Source organism: Colias philodice, chromosome 1 (genome assembly GCF_061535455.1).
Source record: "Colias philodice isolate Cphi_HAF_F1 chromosome 1, ilColPhil1 Martin Lab GWU primary, whole genome shotgun sequence".
NCBI lineage: Eukaryota > Metazoa > Arthropoda > Insecta > Lepidoptera > Pieridae > Colias > Colias philodice.
Window position 1 is genome coordinate 12,866,733 of NC_143086.1, and position 23,903 is coordinate 12,890,635.

The 23,903-nt window shown below is 34.4% G+C and overlaps 4 protein-coding genes across 4 annotated transcripts; 3 read left to right on the forward strand and 1 right to left on the reverse strand.

Annotated features, from left to right (window-relative positions):
• Positions 1-309: 309 nt before the first annotated feature.
• LOC149491426 (uncharacterized) lies at positions 310-2,073 on the forward strand. Its single transcript, XM_089700300.1, has one exon. It carries the CDS (start codon positions 310-312, stop codon positions 2,071-2,073), a length of 1,764 nt encoding a protein of 587 aa, XP_089556426.1.
• Positions 2,074-3,326: 1,253 nt separating this feature from the next.
• LOC149491427 (lysophospholipase-like protein 1) lies at positions 3,327-5,114 on the forward strand. The gene is made up of 4 exons (XM_089699611.1): positions 3,327-3,615; positions 3,865-4,131; positions 4,398-4,535; positions 4,841-5,114. Exons 1-4 carry the CDS (start codon positions 3,531-3,533, stop codon positions 5,035-5,037), a joined length of 687 nt encoding a protein of 228 aa, XP_089555737.1. The 5' UTR covers positions 3,327-3,530; the 3' UTR covers positions 5,038-5,114.
• A 570-nt stretch (positions 5,115-5,684) lies between these two features.
• On the forward strand, positions 5,685-15,030 carry LOC149491428 (uncharacterized). Its single transcript, XM_089694543.1, has 8 exons — positions 5,685-10,045; positions 10,114-10,245; positions 11,659-11,698; positions 11,790-11,968; positions 12,386-12,577; positions 13,147-13,268; positions 13,583-13,724; positions 14,854-15,030. Exons 1-8 carry the CDS (start codon positions 5,688-5,690, stop codon positions 15,026-15,028), a joined length of 5,340 nt encoding a protein of 1,779 aa, XP_089550669.1. The 5' UTR covers positions 5,685-5,687; the 3' UTR covers positions 15,029-15,030.
• Positions 15,031-20,067: 5,037 nt separating this feature from the next.
• Positions 20,068-22,662, reverse strand: LOC149491429 (uncharacterized). Its single transcript, XM_089700312.1, has 3 exons — positions 22,346-22,662; positions 21,063-21,372; positions 20,068-21,024 (listed from the first exon to the last, which is right to left on the reverse strand). The coding sequence occupies exons 1-3, from the start codon at positions 22,482-22,484 to the stop codon at positions 20,664-20,666; spliced, it is 810 nt and encodes a 269-aa protein (XP_089556438.1). The 5' UTR covers positions 22,485-22,662; the 3' UTR covers positions 20,068-20,663.
• Between the last annotated feature and the right edge of the window lie 1,241 nt (positions 22,663-23,903).

Below are 23,903 nucleotides of genomic sequence, written 5' to 3' on the forward strand. Positions count from 1 at the left end.
AATACTATTTTCAAGCTTAATTTGACCGGATTAAAATATGTGAGTACAGATTACAGAACGTGTTCTGTTTTAAAAACATATTTGTAAATAATATAGAAATCAAGCACCGAAATAACACCGATTAACAAAGCTCATTTAAAAATTAGCAATACAATAATAATGTATCCACTTGATAAAAAATCAATGTGCCAACTGCCACGTCAAAATCCCGTCATTTTTCGTTATATTTCAAAGTTTTGTTAAGTTTAACAGCATACCTAAATTTCTATTATTTTTTATTATTTCGATACATTAAAAACATACTCAAAAATGGCTTACAATACAAAAGAAAGATTTTCGGATGCACCACAATATTATAGACTGCTTGATCCTGGGGCATATCAAAATATGAATAGACCAATGATCAAACCTAATAAAGCACCTTTTCTAGCAAATTCCCAAAGGAAAATAAAATCTGGATCAGTTATATGGACCCACGCTATATATTCTAGTGATATAAAACCTAAAATTCCCAATTGCACTGCAATGATGTCAAAAATTCCAAGATTTTCCTATGAAAAAAGCAATTCAAGCATGTTAGAAGATCTTTTGTGTGAATGTAAAGATCCAAATGTATGTGAATGTGAAGAGGAAGAAAAAAATGCTCCAGAAGTATTATGTCAATCAAAAAAACCAAGAGTCCTTTTTAAAGGCGCCCCACCTAGATCTCAGCTAGGAGATGGTATTTCGGCTCCATCTAAGAGAGATCATGGCTATGCCGTCCTTCCGGATGGTTCCAAAAAACGAATTTTTATTATGCCCGATAAAGAATGTCCTCCTTTTTATGACACTAATATAAATGAATCTACAGCCTTTTATAGAGGATGCAAATGGAGTCGTTGGACATCCAAAATATCTAAAACCTGTATGGACACAACACCCGGTCCTGCACATTACATATTAGAACATGAACCTTCCTTTAATGAAATCTGCGCTGAGAGAGTACGAGCATTTAAACGAAAAACTACAAAGCAGTTGCGTTTTATAGAAATGGTACAGCGAAGAAATATACTAGAAAATTTACCAGGACCGAGTTCTTATAGTCCAACACTACCAAAAGGTACTGATTTAAGTTTCCTTGGACCAAAAGCTGCTCGGTTTATGACATCGCAGTTTAACATATGTCCGGGACCAGCCCAATATTGGGTCAAGCGAGACTTTGATAAACCTGAAGCTCCTAAAAAAATATGTCAAGCCATTTTGCCAGCTCCAGCACCCTTTGGTGTTAAGGCGGTTCGATTAAAACCACGTAAAGAAGAAGGTCCAAGTCCTGCATCCTACAATCCAGTTTATAAACCATGCCAGTTCATTCGTTGCACAAAAGCACCATTTCTGATATCAACAGAAAGATTTAAAGAAAAAGAACCTGAAGATATTGATGATGAAGTGGTAATTGATAATGAATCTTTGATTGATAAAAACAAAAAACAAGAACCAAAGCCAACACCCACATGGCAATTCAAATCAGTCGTCCCAAGAATGAAACCTTTGACAAAAGCTGGCCTTAAGTCCGTAAATACAATTTCGCCAAACATAAGAATAAAAAGGTTTATGAAGCTACAGAGAGCCGCTCCATTTTTCTCTTCTGAAGGCCGTTTTCTTCCGTGGTATAACTGGATTCCGATACATGCGAAAGAGAAAACTCCAGGACCCGCTTATTATAATTTAACTCCACCTGAATGTTACCCAGCTGTTAGCCGTGGCCCGTTATTTAGATCGCCAAGATTTCGTAGCCGCTATCAACAAAGTCCAGCGCCTAATGAGTATAAAGTTGTAATTGGAATTGAAAATATTTTACATACTCATAATCAACACCTAAAAGAAAATTTAGAGAAGAAACACAAATTTCATTGGCAACCAACTCGCAAACCCAGACCATTAAATAACGAAGAGAAAGAAAAAGTTTTATTGCGAGAATCGATAGCATTGCTTAATACTATTGATGTAACAGACAGCAAAAGTTCTAACTATGTTCACGCAAAACACCTCGGTCATGAAAATAAGAAAACACTACGTTGTTTTGCTGAGGGTTAAGCTATTAATTATTATTCTTCACATCTTATAAATTCTCGGGACAAGAAATATTAAAGAAACTCAAATGTAACTAGTATTTATTACTTTTGTATTGTAATTGTAGTAGGTAATAGTATTGAAAATTATTTAAATTTCGTAAAATATATACTTATATGAAACCGGAATAACTTTTAATGGATCTCACAAGTCACAGCCAAGTTTAGCATAATCAGTCATTTTAAGCCTTGTATTCATTAGGCAACAATTGTCAATAAACTCTGTTTAAAGGTTAACAGTTTATAAAATATATAATAACAATGTTTCATTACCTTTCAAGGGCTTTGATAAAGGGCGCCATTTAATTTACGGCCTGGCTAAGTTACAAGTAATGGTAAAATGCCTAAATAAGCTACGACATATTAACAATAGAAACTGCAACAAAACGACACAAAGTTTTCTCAGTTAAAATAAATATATAATAAAATAGATATTTACTCGTGAAAAATAAAGTTTTGAGTTTCCAATGCAACGTCTTAAGATAATATCTTTTTTTTTAGGATCCTTCCTTAAAAAAAATGGTTGGCGTGTTATGGTTGTGTGCTTCGGATCCGTGCTATGGTTAAAATATGTTCTATGAATGCGACCTGTGGATGCGTGCTAGCTGCGCATCTTAATAGTACATCGTACTAGCACCGCTACATAGCTTAACATTGGTGGAAACGGTCATAATATAGAAATAGTTTCATAGCATATCTATATTAAATTTTCGTAGCATAAACTGCATAGCACATCTCTCGTGGATAAGCACCCTAAATCATTCAATTTACTCACACTGCATCTCGTGTTGTTGTCATTTATGGAAACCGCCTAATAATTTTGTAACTTCTAATTACCAAAGAATACGTAATAATATATTTTCGATAAATAATCCATACTAATATTATAAATGCGAAAGTAACTCTGTCTGTCTGTCTGTTACTCAATCACGCCTAAAGTACTGAAACAATTTGCATGAAATTTGGTATGGAGATATTTTGATACCCGAGAAAGGATATAGGCTACTTTTTATTGCGAAATATGTACCACGGGCGAAGCCGGGGCGGACCGCTAGTGAATAATAATGTTGAAATCACGTTGAAATAAAATCATCAATAATATGTTCTGTGATATCGGGTATTCAACAGATAAGAAATATTGTTTTGCAAGAATGATCATAAACAAACTGTCAATAACAATTGACATTAATTGACATATTTTGATTTTTGACAACTGACTGTGCCTGCATGATAGAAATCTTATTTTTTTTTTGGACTATAATAATTAGCGATAAAAAATAAAAACTATTGTCATAAGTTTTTAAAAAACTTATACCAAGCGTTTTAAATATCCATAAAAATACATACCAAATTATTATACTGCATACTATTCACAATTGGTTATATTTTCGTAAATAGTCTAACAGAAATTAAGTACATTCAATGATGTCTAGGTTAGGAGCGCTCCATTTAACAAAAAATTCTGGAACCAAACATACTGGCACTGTCATATTTTTCCATGGATCAGGTAAAGTACACTCGTATTTTTGGGTACATTGGGGTTATCTTAACATGTAAAAATTGTTTAATATATTTTTGATAACAGTAATCTAAACAGATTCCAGCTACATCTGTCATCTTGTATGAAATACCTTAACCATTGATAAAATGAAATTGAACATTATTGAAACATATTTTTAACACGTATTCTTATAAAAAAAATTACTTAATTTGCTGAATATTACACATGTTATAAATGTTAAATTTAACTTTTCAGGCGCAACTGGAGATCATATAAAGGAATGGGTTCAAATACTGTCTAAAAATTTTTCATTTCCCCAAATAAAAATCCTATACCCAACTGCTCCTTTACAACCATACACGCCAGCTGGTGGTCAAAAGAGCAATGTATGGTTTGATCGGATGGACATTAGCCCAAATGTTCCGGAAGTAGATAATTCTTTGGCACAAATAGAAGTAGAAGTACGGAATCTCATAAAGAAGGAAACAGAATCTGGAATACCTGTTAACAGAATAATTGTAGGTAATAACAATGAATGTGCTCTTTACTATCTATTGCTAACACTTAATATACTTACATTGGAAATCATTAATTAAATAAATTCCAGGTATTTAATTGAAAATGATTGCAATTATCTAGTTTTCTATATTATTTGATTGAAGTAATTGTATGAAATAAAATTAAACTACTTATAGTGAAATGCAAAATTTTTAGTAATAGTAAGTACATATTTTTCAAGTATTGTATATTAAACATTATTTAAAAAGTGAAATTTTGATTATATTCAGGTGGATTTTCAATGGGTGGTGCATTAGCTCTGCACACTGCATACAGATGGGAACCCAATGTTGCAGGCGCCTTTGCTTTCAGCTCATTTCTCAATGAGAACTCAGCTGTTTATCGAGAAATTAAAAAGAATGACAAAGGTAATAGTTGCTACTAAGAAACACTATTTTTATTGGATACAATATTAATTCATATTTTAGACTAGCTGCGCTCCGCGGGTTTTACCCGCGTTTCTCCGCTTCTGTTGCTCTTAGCATGATGATATGTAGTCTTCCTCAATAAATGGGCTATCCAACACCGAAATAACTTTTCAAATCAGACCAGTATTTCTTAAGATTAGCGCGTTCAAACAAACAAACTCTTTAGCTTTATAATATTAGTATAGATTAGTCCAAACTATATTTATACCATTATTTATGGATGTTTTTCACCATTTTATTTTCAGTGCCACCTCTACTTCAAATACATGGGAATGTAGATGACTTAGTAGATTTGTCATGGGGCCAAACAACATTTAATCAGTTAAAAGCTCTCGGTGTTCAAGGAGAATTCCATATTATGGATAGATTGGGACATTCTCTAAATTCAAGAGGCTTAAATATAATAAAATCATGGATAGAAAAACATTTACCTGAAATATAATAATATAAGTGATATGGTGCTAGTAAACTTGTTTGAGACCAATGATAATAAATATGGATTTATAGTTGTTAGCATGATGTTTTGTTTTAATTATACCCAATATTAATTACTGTGATTATTTAACTTGTTCAGTTACTATTTAAGTTTATGAAAAGAACTGAAGTTTACAGAAGAATCGTTTCAATTATAATACAAAATGTTATGTAATTATATATTTTCATACTTGAATCAATATGGCTTATTTGGCCTTATTATTCATCATATAAAATAGCCAAGCGCGAATTTACAATTTCGACTTAAGCGAATATGCATAGCAAATGTTTAGCGAAATCTTCCTCCATGTTTAATGTAAATCATTCAGCTGTGTAATGTAAATCAATCAGCCTCATTCAGCATACATGGTCCAATTTTTTATAGACCTTGTTGACATTATTCACAACTTTATTAAAGGTTGGTACATTTTTTTTTATCTGACTTGTAAGTAAATCCTTTTTTTTACGGTTAAACGCGCCATAAAGAACATCTATTATAATTTTTTAAACAATTCCAATGTGAGATGTCAAAATCTGAAATGTTGTTTGTGAGAAATACAAATAAAGGAGTGATTCTTTCAGCAGGTACCTTTAGCTCATTTATTGCTACTTTTAAGCATGGGTCCTAAAAAAGGTAAGGATACCAATGATGAAAACTATTGGAGAACTTTAATTGAAGAAGCACCACTGGATGACGATAATTGGAAAGTTAAAGTCATAATAATGGAAGCAGCAGGTAGTGATCAAGATCGACTCTACTTAAACAAGTTTGAAGTCTTTGCCGCTGAAGAACGAAGGTTTGTTATCAAAAACATTTGTAAAACTGAGACTATTTTCATGGTTAACCAACTTGGAGGCGAGAAAAAAGTTAAAGATGAAAATCTTCGAGTCTTTGAAGAAGGTCAAGCTTATCTTAAAGAAAAAAGAGACATCCCACCTGACATTTTAGCACTTATAATAAAGAAACTTATTCTTAAAATGAAGGATGAGTATCTTTTTATCAAACGTCAGAGATTAGAAGTAAGAGAGGGAATGAAAAGAGAATCTACGACGATGATAAATAGGGCTGAAGTAAGAGGCACGGTTATTGTCAAACCTCCAGAACCTGCTGAGCCACCTCCAGAGCCTGCAAAGGGAAAAGGTAAAAAGGGAGAACCAGAGGTTCCTGAACTACCTGAACTAGACGAGGGAAAGAAATATAATACATTACTTCGGGTAAGGGGAGAGGAATGGAGAGATAAAGTTTATGTTGATGACTATCCTACTGATGGTCCAAATATTTACGTTGCAGTGACTGGTTTTGCAGAACCATACCTTGCAGAAAGCCTTATAAAAATTGGAATACCCCTGAGAGCTATAGTCCAAATAAGAATTAATCCAACTGCAGTTAAAGTACCATCGAGCTTATTTCGAGCAACAAAACGAGGGCAAAGTCAAACCGAAGTTTTAATAGAAAAGTCTTTAAAATTTTGGGACGATTTGCAACAGTTAAGAATACAGTCTGAAACAGGAGATTATTTTAAATCTACAGCATTTCTAATATACTCGCCTCCCTACTGGGATGCCGAAAGTTTATCAGGAGAACCAGAAAAAATATACGATGAATTGTGCTTCCTTATGTATGATATTCAAGATTTGACGAGACAACATCTGCATTATTTGGATAACATAGATATTATTAATGTTCCTGATGATGATAAAGATAAAAGATTCGAAAATAATTACTTTCAACAAATCGACGATATACCTCTTGAGAGCACCACTATCTACACGACATTAGATAATGTTTTAAAAACAGTTTGTAGAAGCGAACACTTTGATGAAAACACTAGTCAAACATCATTATCAACTGCTTTAACTTTGAATCAACCTCATGATAATTCAAAAGAGGATACTAAAGCAAAACGTGCCGAAAATTTTGTAAGCGACGTCTTTAAAGTTCTTTGTAACAGCGATGCTAAGAATAAATCATATCGCATAACTTACGGAGAAGAGTATGAAACGCATAAAAATCCTGTAGTAATTAATTTTGGAGACATCGTTAAGTATAACACATTTCATTTAGGAAATATCAATTTAGATAATTTAGTTCGATGTATGTTATACGGATTGCCTACTAATAGACTGTGGCAATATCACGATTATCCGAGTGGTGAATTAGAAGCTAAGATACAATTTCATGTTAATGTTCTCTTATCATGTTTCGAAAGAAATGACGTGGAGACCGCAGAGTTGAACAGACTTTTGCATATTTTAGCTTGTCGTAAATTATTTAACAACAGAAGTTCCTTAAAAAAGATGCATATACCACTTAGTACAATATCAGAATTTAAAAAGGTGTACCTTAAGCGGAGTATACTTGCTGAACCATTGTTAACGTGTCCTTCTTTTAACCGTGAATGTAGCTCAACCAGTCCATCATTTCCATCCATGGTTAAATCCACGGAGAGCAATCTGAAAACGAAAATTAGCGATGATGAAATATATCGTATTAAATTTCTATTTGAATGTCCAGATATAAGTGAATTAGTTTCAGCTGCTGAAATAGCTAATCAGAAACCCATAAATCATATACTAGATGATTTTGAATATTTTGAAGACTTTTCTGGGACATGCGCATTTCAAATGATGTCCGATGCATTCAATAAGTTTAATTGCGTAGATTACAAGTATTGTGAGGTAACAGACTGTTTTATCATGATGTTCTTTAATAGTCATGATTCAGATGGTATTTCGCGTGACGAATGGCGATGTCACTTACCTACGCCATTATGTCTACAAGATTTTTTCGATTTTGTGCTAGAGGAACAATATGAATGGATTAAGAAGGAAGAACAAATCTATGATCAACGAATGGCGTTAAAGTCACAGTCAGAATTAAAAGTATCAAATGGAGATATGGCAATACAATCTTGTGTTGATAATTCTGAGGTTCAATTGGAGCTTCTGATGGAAGGATCTCTTAAACATAAAGATTTATTAGAAGCTGAAGAAGCTACACCCGAGGAAAGTGTTGTCCAGACCTCTGTCTCGAAAAAAGCTGCAAAGACGCCGTCGGAGAGTGATATTGAATCTAAAAGTAGTAAGAAAACTAAATCACCCGCTGCATCAACTCCTAAGAATGCAAGAAAAAGCTTCCATACAGAATCTGCTTTACTTAAAGATATGCCAAAAAAGCCTTTCTCTGGTTACGACTTAGGTGACAGAAGAGTGGAGGTATTTGGTAAAGATTCAATATTTTTCTCAAAAGACGGTACACAGGTATCTACGTCATATTCCTTGATTATACCAAAAAACGTGGAAAATATAAGTTTAAAAATAGTTCCTGGTAATGGGTGCAATGAATTCTGGATGCACAAAATGCTGGGGGATTTAATAAGTTCCGATGTTATTGACGATTGTGAATCTTTTAGAATTGTCAGCAAAGATAACGTTATTATTTATGTTAAAAAACAGCATTATGAACTGCCCCTTCCCACGGTAGCTGTTTCTACAATAGAAACACATAAACCAAGGGAAAGTACAGTTAAATCACCAAATATGTCTTCAAAATTAAGCGCGACGGTTCCTCAGTTTTTTGAAACGAAATCTTTTTATTCCCTTATTGTGACATGGCCTAATGGCCAGATTACGGAAACAGTTCACGAAAATAATTCTCACGAGATATCACATATTAAGCAGCATTATCTTACTCAATTACCGTATTTAAATGAAGAAAACCGATGCGTAAGTTTAAATGGCGAAGTAGTTGTCTTTAATGCTTGTGGTAATATAGAGGTATTACGTCCGGATGGATCCTATATCAATATAACAAAATGTGTAAAACAACCCGTCTGTACCGATTTAGACGAATTTTTAAGTGAAACCAGCTCTGAAAAAACCAAGAAAGGTAAAGATAAAAGCAAAGAGAAGGGAAAGCCTAGTAAAGCATCTTCTAAGTCATCTAAAAACGTTATAATTGACGATGATCACATGGATATGAAACCCCTAGAGTACGAATTGATTATTGAAGAATTTGAAACAATTGATACAAATGGTGTAAAAGAAAGATGGATTAATGATAAATCATTATTTATAGAAAAACTCCTTATAAGAACAGCAACAGACTATTGCCTCGGAGAAGTGTTTTCAAGAAGAATGGATGGAACAAACGTTTTGTTAAATAAAGATGGTGTACAAATTGTTACTTTTCCAAACAATACTCGCATTGTTACGGAGTGTTTCATTGAAGACGAAGTTTACCCAGAGTGGAACGAAGAAGAATTGGAATATTTTGCAATGATAGATTCTGATACTGCCGAAATAGATACTTTAAAATCTAAAGCTTCTGATTCACTGAAAAGTTATAATGTTGAACAAGAAGGTAGCAGTAGCTATGTAAGTGGAATGTCCAAGAAAATTGAAGAAGAGGAGAAAAGAGATAAGAAGGAACGTTCAGACGGATATGTTTCTATTCAACTTATGTTTACTATAGAGCATCCAAATTTTACAACGATTACAATTAACAAATCGAATGGGAAAGTAACAATTGATTCTCCTAATAGTTCGAGCATTAGTTTATGTAAAAACAACAATTGCGAATTCTTACTAGATAATGTAACAAGCGCTGATTTTAATGGTGAATATTTAAATATAAACTATGAAGCTTGTGTAGATTGTCAGTGTAAAACTACTTGCACTGTAAAGATTAAATCAGAAGATATGTGTAGTGTTAGTCAAATTCATCGCAATTGGTTAAAAATGGAAGATTCTTTTTGCAAGAAAATTGTCGTAAATGATGAAGGTAATATCAATATTTGCAATGACACTTCATCTGAAGAAATAATTCCTGGTGAAGAAACGAGTCAGCTCGTAGGTTCTGCTAATAATATTGAGACGAAGATTCCCCCGATTAAATCAGAAAGCTCAATGTTATCTCATGGGAAGTGTAAGCAGATGTATGAAACAAAAAATATGAGGTTTTTCATCCTGAAACGGTTAGTTAAAAACAATTTTGAAGTACTAAGCAGTCAGAAAATTTGTTTAAATCTAATTTTCTTTTTAGTGATTTGACGTGTTCAGAATTAGTCCACCGATCAATTATAGAAGAGTACAAACAAGCGTGCCGATGGCAACCATGGTGTTCAATTAACCGTTATAACACTTTCGGAGACAGTCGAAGTATTGTATCAATTTTGTCGGTTACCTATCTTAATCTCGAATTTTAATATTCCGAATATCATAATCCAGAAAACGTTTGGACATTTTTTCATAACCCCGAATTTTAAAATTTCGAAGTTTTGTTTGCCATATAATCGCAACTCCGAATTTCATTTGCCCATTTCTTTATTTGTACGACGTTTTACAATCCAGACGAATGAGTTCCAGACATACGAAATCTAAATGCACAAAATCCAGATGACCGTAATCCATATGCACGAAAGCCAGATTTTTAAAACACAAATTTTTGAAATACAGTTAATTGATATCCAGACAAACAATGTCCAGATTTTTGAAATTCAAATAAACGATATCCAGCGAAACGAAATCCTTCCAGGGGGTCGCAGCACGAACCTAACCTAACCTACTGAATAGATTTTAACACTTTCACCTTTCTGTAATGGGCAAGTAAAACAATAGTGAGTCGGTTCTGGCACTCGCCGGCCGCTGCCGCGGCACGCTCGCTTCGCTCGCTCGGCTCGTGCGTGAGGGGTCACAGTTCAAACCTAACCTAACCTACTGAGCCGAATTTGACACTTAAACCTTTCTGTAATGGGCAAGTAAAACAATAGCGAGTCGGTTCTGGCACTCGCCGGCCGCTACCGCGGCACGCTCGCTTCGCTCGCTCGGCTCGTGCGTGAGGGGTTACAGTTCAAACCTAACCTAACCTACTGAGTCGAATTTGACACTTAAATCTTTCTGTAATGGGCAAGTAAAACAATAGCGAGTCGGTTCTGGCACTCGCCGGCCGCTGCCGAGGCACGCTCGCTTCGCTCGCTCGGCTCGTGCATGGGGGGTCACAGTTCAAACCTAACCTAACCTACTGAGTCGAATTTGACACTTAAACCTTCCTGTAATGGGCAAATAAAACAATAGCGAGTCAGTTCTAGCGTGGGGGTCGTAGTTCAAACCTAACCTACTGAGTCGACTTTGACACTAAAACCGGTCTGTAATGGACAAGTAAAACAATAAATTTACTTACTGACAATGTTTATTTTCAGTCGATAGTAAAGGTATAATCACGATTGTATGGAAATCAAATAAAAAGATTATGAAAATCTGGCAATAGTTTATCTGTTATACGATTATATGGGAACCAAATAAAAAGATTATGAAAATTTGGCAATAGTTTATTTGGAAAATGGTACGATGGGAAACAAAAAAAAGTATTCTGAGAATCTGGTATAATGAGATCTGTATTATGAGAATACGGGAAACAAAAAAATACTTTTTAAAAATCTGGTTTTGGTGCATCTGGAAATTGATTCATCTGGGAAATTAAAAAAGGAATTTTAAAAATTTGTCATTCATTACATCTGTCTTTTAAAAGTTCTAACAACCGTTTTCGGGGTTTTAAGATTCGGGTAATAGAAATTCGAGTTTTTAATAGGTTACCAATTTTGTCACCTGTACATCGGACGGAGGCCGAGGTACCTTATACGTGTTGTAGAAAAAATTTGCCTAGATAAGTTGAAAATTATATCCATTTGAATTTAATTTAAACTATTATAACTCGTATAGAAATGGCTAATGGAATCTAAACTAGCGGACAAGCCAAAGTTTCTGACTTATAAGGATCTGAAAAAAGATACCGGCAAAGGTTTTTATCACTGGATGAGACCGTATGGCAGATTTGAACCGAAACCAAAGAAACCTGATAATGTCCTGCCCGATAGGTTACCACGAGCTTACATATTTAGGTAATTACTTTTTACCACGATTTAATAGAGGAATCAGGACGAGCATATAATAAACTCACGAAGATTATTAAAACAAAATATAATATTGTTCATTGTTGGGCTTTGCGCATAAATGGAGGACGAATAGCAAATAATAAAACCATAAAGATTATTAAAACAAAAGATTATATGTTATTTATAATCTGTAGAATCCTGCATCTATTTCCTTAATTATCACTTCGTCTGAATGCCTATGTCTGAATTTCTATTTAGGTTTTAAATAATAGATTGATTGTTATTACCGACAGAGTATTGAAATGCTTGGTGCATCTACATTTATAAAGATATATGATTTAGTTATTTTTATATTAATTACATTGCTTGTCGGTTTTATTAAGAAACTTCAGCTTTTCATAATACTAAAGTAATGTTCCTCAGAGTATTAGAACAGCAATGGAACGAAAATACAAGAGAACAATTCAAAGGTGGTAAAGAGCTCTTGCGTGCAATTCTTCGATATCGTCAAGTCATTGAAAGCGATAGTGAAACCATTCTCAATATTCCTATCATGGATTTGAGGCCGGAAGACGAGAGACGCACGGATAGTATAATACAGGCTATCGCTCATAGGTTAGATTTTCGTATTTCTAGCTGCATAGTAAAAGGAAAAAGGTTTAACTTTTTTATTAGTAAAATATCACTTCGAGCCTGCTGAATGAATTGAAACTAATAACAAAAAATGTTGTGTGGTTTTATGAAACCACGGTAAAAGTGAAACTGTTCGAACGGTTCCGAACACTGCTTTGTGTAGCGCATGTCGCGTGACGGTCGGCTGCCGAGTAGGTATACCTACTCGGCAGCCGCGATACACGCGACATGCGCTACACAGACCAAAAAGTTTGAGACGATGTAATAAAAGTTTCACTTTAAAAAAAACTTTTAGATCACATACCTAACTACCTACCTACCTAAATAGTTCTTAAATTTACATAATAATATGAGTTAGTAGGTATAGTAAGTCAATTACCTACGCAGGACCGCGAAAACTAAGGAATTAGGAACTACGATTCCAAAGTTTTGAAAATTTATTATCTAGGCTTGCGTCTTGTGAGTATCGTCCTAGACATTTAGATAGGCAATAATAAAACTAGGTGACGTGTATCGTGTTAGTAATCTTACTATAGAAATCAAATCATTAGGACATACGAAGACTTGAAAATGAGATTGGTTGAAGATGTTCAATCCAGAGCAAAGGCCACGATCACCACGAAGCCGGTGCCACTGCCTGATGAGATCTCTATTGAAGGGGAGATCGAGGATGGTTAGATACACGTATTTTAATTTCGACAAATTTAGGGCATAAAAGTTGAACTTTAGTAAAGAAGACGTTGGTAGATAGTGTTGTAAAGGGAATTAAAATAATGTAGGTCTAGTTCTTCTACTTTATTTTATATCAGTAGAAACTTGTAGCAGATGTATCTTAAAAAATACCCGCGATGCCGTTACTAAAAGTAGGTACTCAATCGGCTAATCTAAGTCTAGAAACACTGAACATTTCTATGCACTAACTAGGTATAACTAGAAGGCATGATACAGTGCATTTTATTATACCTTACGTACATTATAATCTTAAAGAGGAAACAGAAGAATTGAAAACGTCGACCGGTGAAGAGTCAAGCGTGCTACAAGAAGTGAATGCTGTCGAGGAGATGAGTCCGAATTTGAAGAGGTACTGGCGGAGACGAGGGGAGGAATTTAAGGAGGAACAGTTTTATAAGTTAGTAAATTCCCTGCTTCTTTGGCATAAGGGCAATAGAAATGCTGAAACTTAAGAGAAAATGAATTTGTTTACGCATGAAAAGATTGGAAATAGAAGTGACATTTACGACTAACCATCAGATAGGATTTATTTAGTAGATAGGTAGGTAGGAACTAGGTACGTGTAGTCAATTAGTTTAATAACCCATTCATATAACCTTGTAATATTAAATCCAATTACATATTTCAATACACGTAAATGGCGATTACCTAGGTAGGTACCACAGATCACAGAAACTAACTCTATGGTAGGTACATAATTTCTTGCTAGTAACCAATAACTATGCAACCGATTTCACTGAAAGCAGATTGTTATAGTCTGGATTAATATCAAGGTATGCGAGTTAAGCTTCCAGTTGAAACGCTACTCTAAATACCTACCTATATAATAATACCTAGGTGGACCTACTACTAACTGGGCTCAGAGACTAAAGACCACAGCTAAAGACGCTCACTGCTACATTCACAACACGTTGTGGTCTTTTGCGATATTCGTATTATTTGACTTAGGCAATAGGTAATCAATAATACCAATAAAAAAGCATAATATATACGGTCTGCTCATAAAAATTTGTAAACCGCTGCAGACGTTTATTAGACGATTTTTTTTTGTCGTGATTAAATTCAAAGAATTCAAATGATAAAAAATATATATATTTTGTTATTAAACATCATTGTTTTTATTCAAGTGGTGGGGGAAAACTGCAGATTACTATTAGTTACCTACTGCGCAGTAGAATGCTAGAATGAAAAGTTTACGACATCACTTTACACTTGGCCTGTGTTGTAAATTATCTCCGAAACCCAGCTAGTTTCCCTGGCTTTTTGTGAATATGTATGTTTAATACTAGCTGCGCTCCGCGGTTTCACCCGCGTGGCTTCGCTCCTGTTGGTCTTAGCATGATGTTATTATATAGCCTATAGCCTTCCTTGAATGGGCTATCTAACACCGAAAGAATTTTTCAGATGGGACCAGTTGTTCCTGAGATTAGAGCGTTCAGACAAACAATCAAACAAACTTCTACAACTATATAATATTAAGTAGGTAATAAGTATAGATTGACTGAATAACTGATGTTTGTATACAGGTATTTGCTCCGCGAAGGCAGTGTACCACCTTACTTTCGTAACGTTCTGGGCGGTGCGATCTGGTGGGACATGAACAATGCGGCTGGCGAAGCGGCCACCACGGCGGAGAGGAGGAAGATGAAATGCGCCTGTCCTGCTGAAGAAGTGGCTACTGAAGCGACGCCATACATGTAGAATACGGGAATAAATGTGAAATTGTGTTTTGTTGTTTCATTTATCAGTTTCTTAAACTCAAACTCAAACTCAAACATTTATTTATTCAATTAGACTTCTTCGAGAAGCACTTTTGAAACGTCAATACATATTTTTACATTTACCACCGATTCGGAAAGCAGTATCTATGGAGAAGAACCGGCAAGAAACTCCATAGTTGCTCTTTTAAATCATATCAGCCCCCCTAGTATCATCTTAGTGTAACCTTACAATGCAGATATGTGTTATTAATAAATAGCCGGAGTAGCTATAGGTACTTACTTAGTGCTTTGATGGCATTATTAGCCTATTCTTCCCATATTTTTCTTATGGTTACAGAAGAATGGTGCCTCCGAGGCACCATTCTGCAAGCCTAGATATTTATAATAACAAAGAAAAAATAAGTAACAGTAACTAAGAAGTTACCTAAATGTTTATGAGAAATAATTTAAAATTTGACCCAATATATTATATTTGTAAAATGTACTGTACCTACCTTAAGAAATTGGTAGGCTTTAGGTAGGTAGGTATATGTAAGATAACAAGGAATATTCAAAACACTACAACCAATTTCAACGATTTAACGCTCATTAGGTAGGCCGTAGGTAGGTAGGTACTTATTTTATAGTTTAAGCTTGCTTCTGAAGTTGCTCGTAGTATTTCAATTTAATTAGCAAAATCATGTCTAGGGTAGGTTATATCAATAAGCTTAGTGCAATGGTCTATACATGATGTAGCTGTAGGTAGGTATATCAATATATTTGTACCTACTCGACATATATTATTAGGTACACATTCATACCGCAAGAACTCTAATAATTGCGTCGCTGCATGAAAGTTCATTAGCAGTTCAATGGGTTAGTTGTGAAACTAAGTGTGGTTTTATCTCATATCGCTCAACAAAGTTATGATCTCAGCATTATGAGTAAAATTTCATTGGAAATGAGAGCAGAACACAAGATCCTATTGAATCAGCTATTAACATTTTTAATATCAGCTAAACATTTTTAATTCGAATGGGGTAGTCTGCAGACTTCAAGGAACCCTCAAACATCAAAATAAACGATATTATCCATTTTATTAAGTCGGTTTCTGTTTGTACCTACTTCTAATTAAATTAAAATTTAAAACCAATAAGAGAGCCCCATGAGCCTATCCTTTATTTTGGGCGACCCCGTAATATCATCAATGAAGTAGGTATTAAATTATTAGCGCTAAAAGATAGGGTAAATACACCAAAGTCAGACAACTTTATTTTGTTATTAATTTTTTGTCTAATAAATGTAGGAAGGTCTATATTTGTGTCTTTATTGAGTAAGTAGTTACTAGTTATACTTAGTATAAGTACGTATTTAACCTAAGGTACCCATAGTTTAAATTAGGGCCTGGAATAGCGGGATATACCTAGGTACTTAGTGCTTTTGCTTGTTTGTTTGTGTGGTTATATCTAACTATTTACCTAGCTAATTAGAAATGATAAAAGTAACCTCGTATTGATCGGTACTCGTAGAATAGGGCATACTTACTAAAATATACCATCTAATAATATTTGATACAAAATGAAATCAATATGAGAAAAATAAATAATAAATAAATTTTTGAAACATTTTTAATAATAATATAAAAGTTCCATCATTTTATGAAGAAATCACATCATCAGGCATTAAATTGGTTGAAGCCGATTGGTGTCTACCTCGAGCGGTGTGGCCTCGTACGCCAATTTATGTGTGAAATGAATGGCGGGAGCAGCGTTCGCGCTCCGTTATAAAAGGTCGCAACTCATATATTTATGCAACTTGATTTTGATACATATTTACATTCAGCGTTACATTCAGAATCCAAATATATAATTTCCATTAAATGTCAAAATTTCTGTCGTTTAGTGTTTTTTATTGTCATGAAGATATTATTAGCAAATGAAGGCGAATTAGTGTGTCGTATTTCCCCACCGCTTTTCGCACGGCGATGCTAAGCCAGTGGCGAGGAAGCGGAGCGAGGCTCGCGATTGGCGCATGCAGCAACCAATGTCTGAGCGCGCCGTGCATCGGCCCTAAGAACGAAAAGGACCGCTCCGATACCCGGGCAGTCCAGCCCGGGCCCTTGCTTAGGATTGTGTCGTGGACGCGATTTGCATGAGTCGTCGTTTGTTTGTCAACAACAGTCTATAATCGTAGTGTGTGCATGTGCAATTTATTTGGATATCACGAATGTCAGTTAGACAGGTGGACGTCATTTCACGTGAGTAGCTAACTCGTAATGTAATTAACAGTTTCATACAGAGATAAGAGATGGCGTTAGTTATACCTTCCTACAAGTCGGTCAATGGTGTCATTGAACTTGAGGTATTACGCGATCACTGTGTGTGGCGAGGGCGACCTTTATCAATGTGCATGCAGTGTTGTTTATTAAATCGTTGGTAAACAAAAGCTGTTATTATTCCACTCATTGGTATAATTGCGTTCAAGCTTCAACAATAAATGTTAACTAACTAAATGACATGCATGAAAACCATGCCACGCTTTTAACTTTATAATATAATTAATTAATACTACCTACAGTAATAATTACGAAGCCTAAAATTCTAATATTAATATACCTATGTTATAAACGATTTTCTCATTAGCATTATTTAACAAGCGTCAATTTTCTTATAAGTCTCATATTTATTCTATTTAGGTATAATTATTATTGCAACCAAACCCTTCCTACAATACTGACTCTTATTAGAACAACAATGTAACTCGCTCATTACAATATAACTACAAAGATTTGGTTTCGATGCGGTCAGACAGCTCATGAATTATAATTTCATTACGTTGACCGTATTGAATCCAAGTGTCAAATGTGTGAGTTGTGTTTACGCGATAACATTTGAATTGCAAGATACCGTGGCTAAATATAGCACGTGTTTCATACCAAGGATGTTATTTTACATTTGTATCCTTGACTAATTTTTCAATGACGGTACAAGTTGGTAGTTGAAGCACAAGTGAATTAGAAACACCCGCACAATTTCAATATATGCTTGGATTAGAATAAGGTAACTTTTTAGTTATTTATAAAATAACTGATAAGCTTTTTATGAACTGCACATTGTATAATAAGCCGTTATTATAATCTTTGCACATTTTAATAATTATTATTTTTGACCTGCATGATGTATTTACCCTATTCTTAGAATCATGATCCAATCATTGTTGTTCGACCATTTGTTCCTTTTGAAAATTATTTAAATACCTACTTGAGAGCCTTTTTCTCCTTTCCCTGGTCTTTGTCCCTATTCCCTAATTTACCCTCTCACCTTTGAATTATAATACCTAATAGTAGGTATAATAAAATATTTGAAGAGAGAATATAATATATATATCTACCACATCGCATGTTGGTAATTATTCCTAGACACAAATAAAAAATAATGATTTATTACAAACCACCAGCTGCAGTCCATGGCCCATGCGCTCCTCACTTTCATTGCAATCCTTAAAATATACCTACTTACATAAAAAATTTAATTCAACATAACCTCAGTAGGTAGTATCTACCTATTTCCGACTTTAGAAATAGGTACCATAATATTCATTGCAGAATAGACTCAATTTTTTTATTTTATAGATATATCTAGTTACCTAGGTAAAAAATTATCATCTACGTATATATATGCATTCTTTGCAATTTGCATTTATTACAAAATACCTAATAACATCACGTGGAAATTCTAATCAGATTTCGGAATATCTAATATTGCCCTAATAATGCTACTTTTTAAATTTTAAATATACATATTTCAATAACTAGTAGGTATCATAAATTGATATTACTGATTCTAAATTTTGCTATTGAATTTTAAAAAGCACACTTATACGAGGGTTTAGCACAGAACATATAAAAACCTCTTTTATATGTTCTGTGGGGTTTAGTAGGTATTTAAGCATTTAAGGGCTGATTTTTCAATCCCTGGTTAAAACATATTCGTCGAATAATTTATAAAACTACCATTTTAAAAACTTATTCTAATTGCCCGTATTTGACAGTTTACGTGACATTTTAATATTATCGTGTAATACTTTATTGGACGGATAAGGTAGGTATATGCATCTACTCGTCACGTTTCCAGAATGTTTGCAGTTTTCACTTTGCAGGCATATACTTAATTATTTAATTATAGCGACAATAGTAGTATCGATTGAAGACCATATTAATATATTTATTTGACTACATAATACCTATACCTATGACCATCCTATGACGAAACTTTACTACCTACCTAACAGGTAAAAATTTATTAGATCTGTAGATCAAATAAATAGATTATCTGTAGAATTTCAACCCCAATAAAATTTATAAATACCAGAAACAAGGAAATATTATGCATTTATGCGTATGCCGTATACATTAATTTATGCTTTAATGATAAATATTTAATAGTCTTGAATGTTTACAAAACCGGTGAGACCTATGAACCTAACACAATGTATTGACTGAATGAAATCATCGCGTCTTGCATTTAGTTTTGTTGTTGCATTGACTTGCTTTATTTCAATATTATTCCCATTTCCTTATACTTACCTTCTTTATTTTTTTTAGTAATACCTACCGTAATACTTACTAAATATATACGAAAGTGTGTTTGCTAACAATCAGATTAGGTTCCTAAATAATGATTATTTCTTGTTAGAAGGCCAGCTAACTAAGAAACGATTTTGTCATAAATTACCCGCCTATTAGGTAACTACTATCAGCGCCGTTAGTTCGCCATTCAACTTACAATGGGATCGATTCTGCGCGGTGCGCCATACCATAGGGACGCGTCAAATGACGAATCCATGCAACCTACAAATGACGGCAGGCGTATTTTGCATATTTGTTATGTCCACGCTATCGTCATGCAATCGTCAATCACGCTACAAAACTTCTCAGTTTTCTTTCAAGTAGCATCGCGAAAGCACGTCTTTTCGTTGGGAAAATGTCAAGTGATGATGAGGATGTGATTATAGCATACAACTTCATTAGAAGACGACGAAACAGGCGAAGAATGTACTGGCTTCATCCATACATCGAAAGAAATATAAATTGTAGATTATTTGTTGCTGCCAGAGAGCTATCAGAAGATGATTCTGTATTTCAATCATTTTACCGAATGACTAAAAATACGTACCAAAATTTAGTCTCTATTGTTGCACCACATATACAAAGACGAAATACTGCAATGCGAGAATGTGTCAGTCCAGAAGAAAGGATACTTATAACTTTGAGGTAAGTTATATTTTAGATAAATACTAGCTGGTGCCCGCGACTTCGTCTGCGCAGGATTAGGGCTTTTTTGACATTTTCATATTTTGGACAATTCACACAATATCTTTATAAATTGTAGCCTATGGTGTTACTCTGATTTAGAAGCTATATTATTGTAAAGTTTCATTAAAATCCATTCAGTAGTTTTTACGTGAAAGAGTAACAAACATCCATCCATCCGTACTTACAAACTTTCGCCTTTGTTGGTAATATTAGTAGGATAATCATAACGTACTTGTCTAGTAAAAAAAATTATTGTAATAAAAATGTATTTTAATATTAGAAAAAAAAATTAAAAAGAAACGTAGGTACTTTAAAGTACCCATTACAAGTTTTCAAAGTTCTCCAGTTGTGATAAGTCTTCAGAAAGATTTACATTTATTCGAGAATAATTAATTGGAGATACTGGAGGAAGCGATGAATTTGAAATAGAATCTACAGAAGATATTGGTGAATAGGTGTCCCTGTATTGTTGTGACTGCTGTATTGGATAATAGTGGTTGCCATGTTGCTGTGGCTGCTGTGATTGGTCTGACTGAATTTCTTCGAGTAATAATAAAACCTTGATTCTAAACTTTCTCATTTGCTCCTCTGATAAATTTTCTACGTCTGGCAACAAACTTAGTAAAAACATTTTTCTAGCACTGTCTGTCTTAATTTCTTTTTTTTTATCCAATCGACAAATGCTTTGTCAGCCTCGTTGGTAACTTTTTTTATTTTTGGCTTCTTAAATGTGTTTGAATTGACGGATCCAGAAGATGGCGTTTCCAATGTATTCGTAGTTGCTTGAGTACATGGGACTTCGTCAGTTGTAGAATTAGATTCAATATTTTCGGTGTTCACCTCAGGTGGCACAGGTATGTTCCCCGGTTCATCAGTGTGAACAATTGCTTTCACAAAAGGAAGAACAAACTGTAGTTCTTCATGTAGGTAGTATAATTTCTTTTGCTTTGTCGATGAACCACTAGGAGTTGGTTTCAGGCTGCGGACAAATCCATTCCTTATATTTCTCCACCTAGTTTGACAATCGGCCACTGAAAAGCAATGTGCAATTAATTCAATATGTCTTTTTTCAGATACCTATCAACTGGGTGTAGTTTTCGGGCACTTCAATTTTACTTTGCTCGAGGAGAATGCACTATATCTCGAGTTGTAGCAGAGACAACAGAAGTTATATGGGGCGTACTCAAAGACACCTACATGCCTGTGCCAACAACTGATGAATGGAAGGCTATTGCAACCAGGTACTACGCACTATGGAACCTTCCAAATTGTCTGGGATCTCTAGACGGAAAGCACATACGGATTCAAAAATATCCTAATACAGGATCTGCAAATTATAACTATAAAGGATACCATTCCATTATTTTGTTGGGATGTTGTGACGCAGATGGTTATTTTACGGCTATAGAATGTGGATTTGCTGGAAGAAATAGTGACGGTGGTGTGTTCCAGGCATCGGCTTTGGGAAGGTGGCTAGAAAGAGGTGGTTTAAATATTCCTCAATTAGGATCACCTTTACCAAACGATGGAGAAACTGGAAATATATTTCCATATTACTTTGTTGGGGACAACGCATTCCCCTTGAAAAAATATTTAATGAGGCCATATTCAGTGCGAAACTTGGACAACGTTAAAAGAATATTTAACTACAGATTGAGTCGTGGACGAAAAACAATTGAATGTGTTTTCGGAATGATGTCACAAAAATTTCAAATTCTTTTGAAGTCTATTACATGTCGCAAATACTCCACTATAATTTCTGTAATAAAATGCATATGTATTTTACATAACTACATACGTAAACATGAAGGAGTGCAGTACCAAATCAGTACATTCAATGAATCGACATCACAAAGACAACCGATTTTAATACCTAATATGACTTTTGTAAATACACCAAATGGTTTACGTAACTATTTATCAAATTATTTTTTGAAACCTGACTGTGCACTGCCTTGGCAGTGGAATCACTGTGTAATTGAATAAATATATATTATTACTTACCGGAAACGTTTGTTTTTTGTGCAATTTCACTCCAAGCTCTATCCGTAATATCTTTTCTAGAGTATTCTGGTAATTTATTATTGTATAAACAAGGATATTGTTCAATAATATGAACGAAATTCACTGCCGAGCCCGCCATTTTGTAAAACAACAAAGCAAAACAACAGGTGTTTGCGTCTTACAAGTCGGTCGAGTAGTGACATGCTGCCGCGCGCACCGCATGACGAACGCAAGACGAAAGGCGGACGCGACGTTGCCGCTCCGTGGACACAGATTTGATTGTTTCTACGCAAGATGCAAGCAATCGGCAATTGACGATAGCGTGCGTATGACGTGCGGTTTACGTGGACAGTACGCCTACGCCTAAATTCAAACAAATAATAAGTAAATGTACCTATTAAATTTCATGTAATCTGTGGGTATCTAAGAGGCAGACAAAAATAAAGAAAGAAAAGTCTTTCCATAAAATATGTCACATAGATATTCTGGGTTTCGTGGTAGATACACATGTAGTTACTTTACCTGTATAGTTTTCGCTCATATGGAAGTTTTGGCTCATTGGTATTTCAATGATTGTGATTTGTGAGCCGATACCGATCGATGGTATAGATATGACGATAATATAATAATATGGACAACAATGCAGGGAACGTTTTTCTTGGGCTTTTTTAATATTTGATAACTTCTCGTTTACTGTCTATAATATAATTACTTAAGGGAAGGCATTGCAATTTGATAGAAAAAAAAAAATATTATAAGGACATAAAATTTTCCTACAATAGGTATGTATACCTACGTTTTGTATGGAGACTTCTTGTAAGTTCCTTTAGGATGCACGCCAATCTGATTCCAACCCCGTTGATTGTGTCAATTGTCATACTCTTTTTGCCTTTTCTTCGCTTCCTAAAAGACTAGGGTCCTGGCCTTTATCAGACTCCCACTACAAGGCAAATAGCAGTTGACCACCGAATAAAATTCACTGTGGTTTTTAGTGGCGGCAACGCGGCAATTAAAACCATAGGTTTAATAATATTTGCATTTCATTTATTCTGAAATTTAAAGTTAAAGCCGAAAACACTTTAACATTCATCGGTCCTTTTATTTATTGTTTACTGCTAGTAGGTATCTAGTAACATCCGAAGTCCGAAAACCTAGTAGGAAAGCTAACGCTTCTATTACACTTAAAACTAAATAAGAATATCCTTCAAATTCCCAATTAGAACTAAGCATAGACCTAGACGCTAGAATTGGTAGGTATGCCTTGTTTGTATAGGTCATCACTCATCGCGAATAACATTCCAAACTTGAATCACTATTGTCCCGCGATAAAAGCGTAGGTCCGCTATTCCTTTAATAATACGAAGGTATTCTACCCTCTATCAAAAATTATTGCATCGTTTATATTTTATTGTTGGCAAATTCAAAATAAGAAGGTAGTAGGAACCTATATTAAATTAAGTAGTGAGTGATTATTCTAATTATAATCCAGTCAAATTAGACCTGAAAATAGTATTGAAAGAACGAAAATTCTGACAGAGCTAAATTTTGGTGAAGATCA

What these genes read in the sequence shown, in the direction of transcription:
- LOC149491426 (XM_089700300.1), top strand. Translation starts at nt 310, where the DNA reads ATGGCTTACAATACAAAAGAAAGATTTTCGGATGCACCACAATATTAT.
- LOC149491427 (XM_089699611.1), top strand. Translation starts at nt 3,531, where the DNA reads ATGATGTCTAGGTTAGGAGCGCTCCATTTAACAAAAAATTCTGGAACC. An exon ending in CATATTTTTCCATGGATCAG is followed by an intron (nt 3,616 to 3,864) that starts GTAAAGTACACT and finishes TTAACTTTTCAG; the next exon opens with GCGCAACTGGAGATCATATA. An exon ending in TGTTAACAGAATAATTGTAG is followed by an intron (nt 4,132 to 4,397) that starts GTAATAACAATG and finishes GATTATATTCAG; the next exon opens with GTGGATTTTCAATGGGTGGT.
- LOC149491428 (XM_089694543.1), top strand. Translation starts at nt 5,688, where the DNA reads ATGGGTCCTAAAAAAGGTAAGGATACCAATGATGAAAACTATTGGAGA. An exon ending in CCACGAGCTTACATATTTAG is followed by an intron (nt 11,969 to 12,385) that starts GTAATTACTTTT and finishes AATGTTCCTCAG; the next exon opens with AGTATTAGAACAGCAATGGA. An exon ending in TGAAGGGGAGATCGAGGATG is followed by an intron (nt 13,269 to 13,582) that starts GTTAGATACACG and finishes ATAATCTTAAAG; the next exon opens with AGGAAACAGAAGAATTGAAA.
- LOC149491429 (XM_089700312.1), bottom strand. Translation starts at nt 22,484, where the DNA reads ATGGCGGGCTCGGCAGTGAATTTCGTTCATATTATTGAACAATATCCT. An exon ending in ACAAAAAACAAACGTTTCCG is followed by an intron (nt 21,373 to 22,345) that starts GTAAGTAATAAT and finishes ATTGCTTTTCAG; the next exon opens with TGGCCGATTGTCAAACTAGG. An exon ending in AATTCAAACACATTTAAGAA is followed by an intron (nt 21,025 to 21,062) that starts GCCAAAAATAAA and finishes AGGCTGACAAAG; the next exon opens with CATTTGTCGATTGGATAAAA.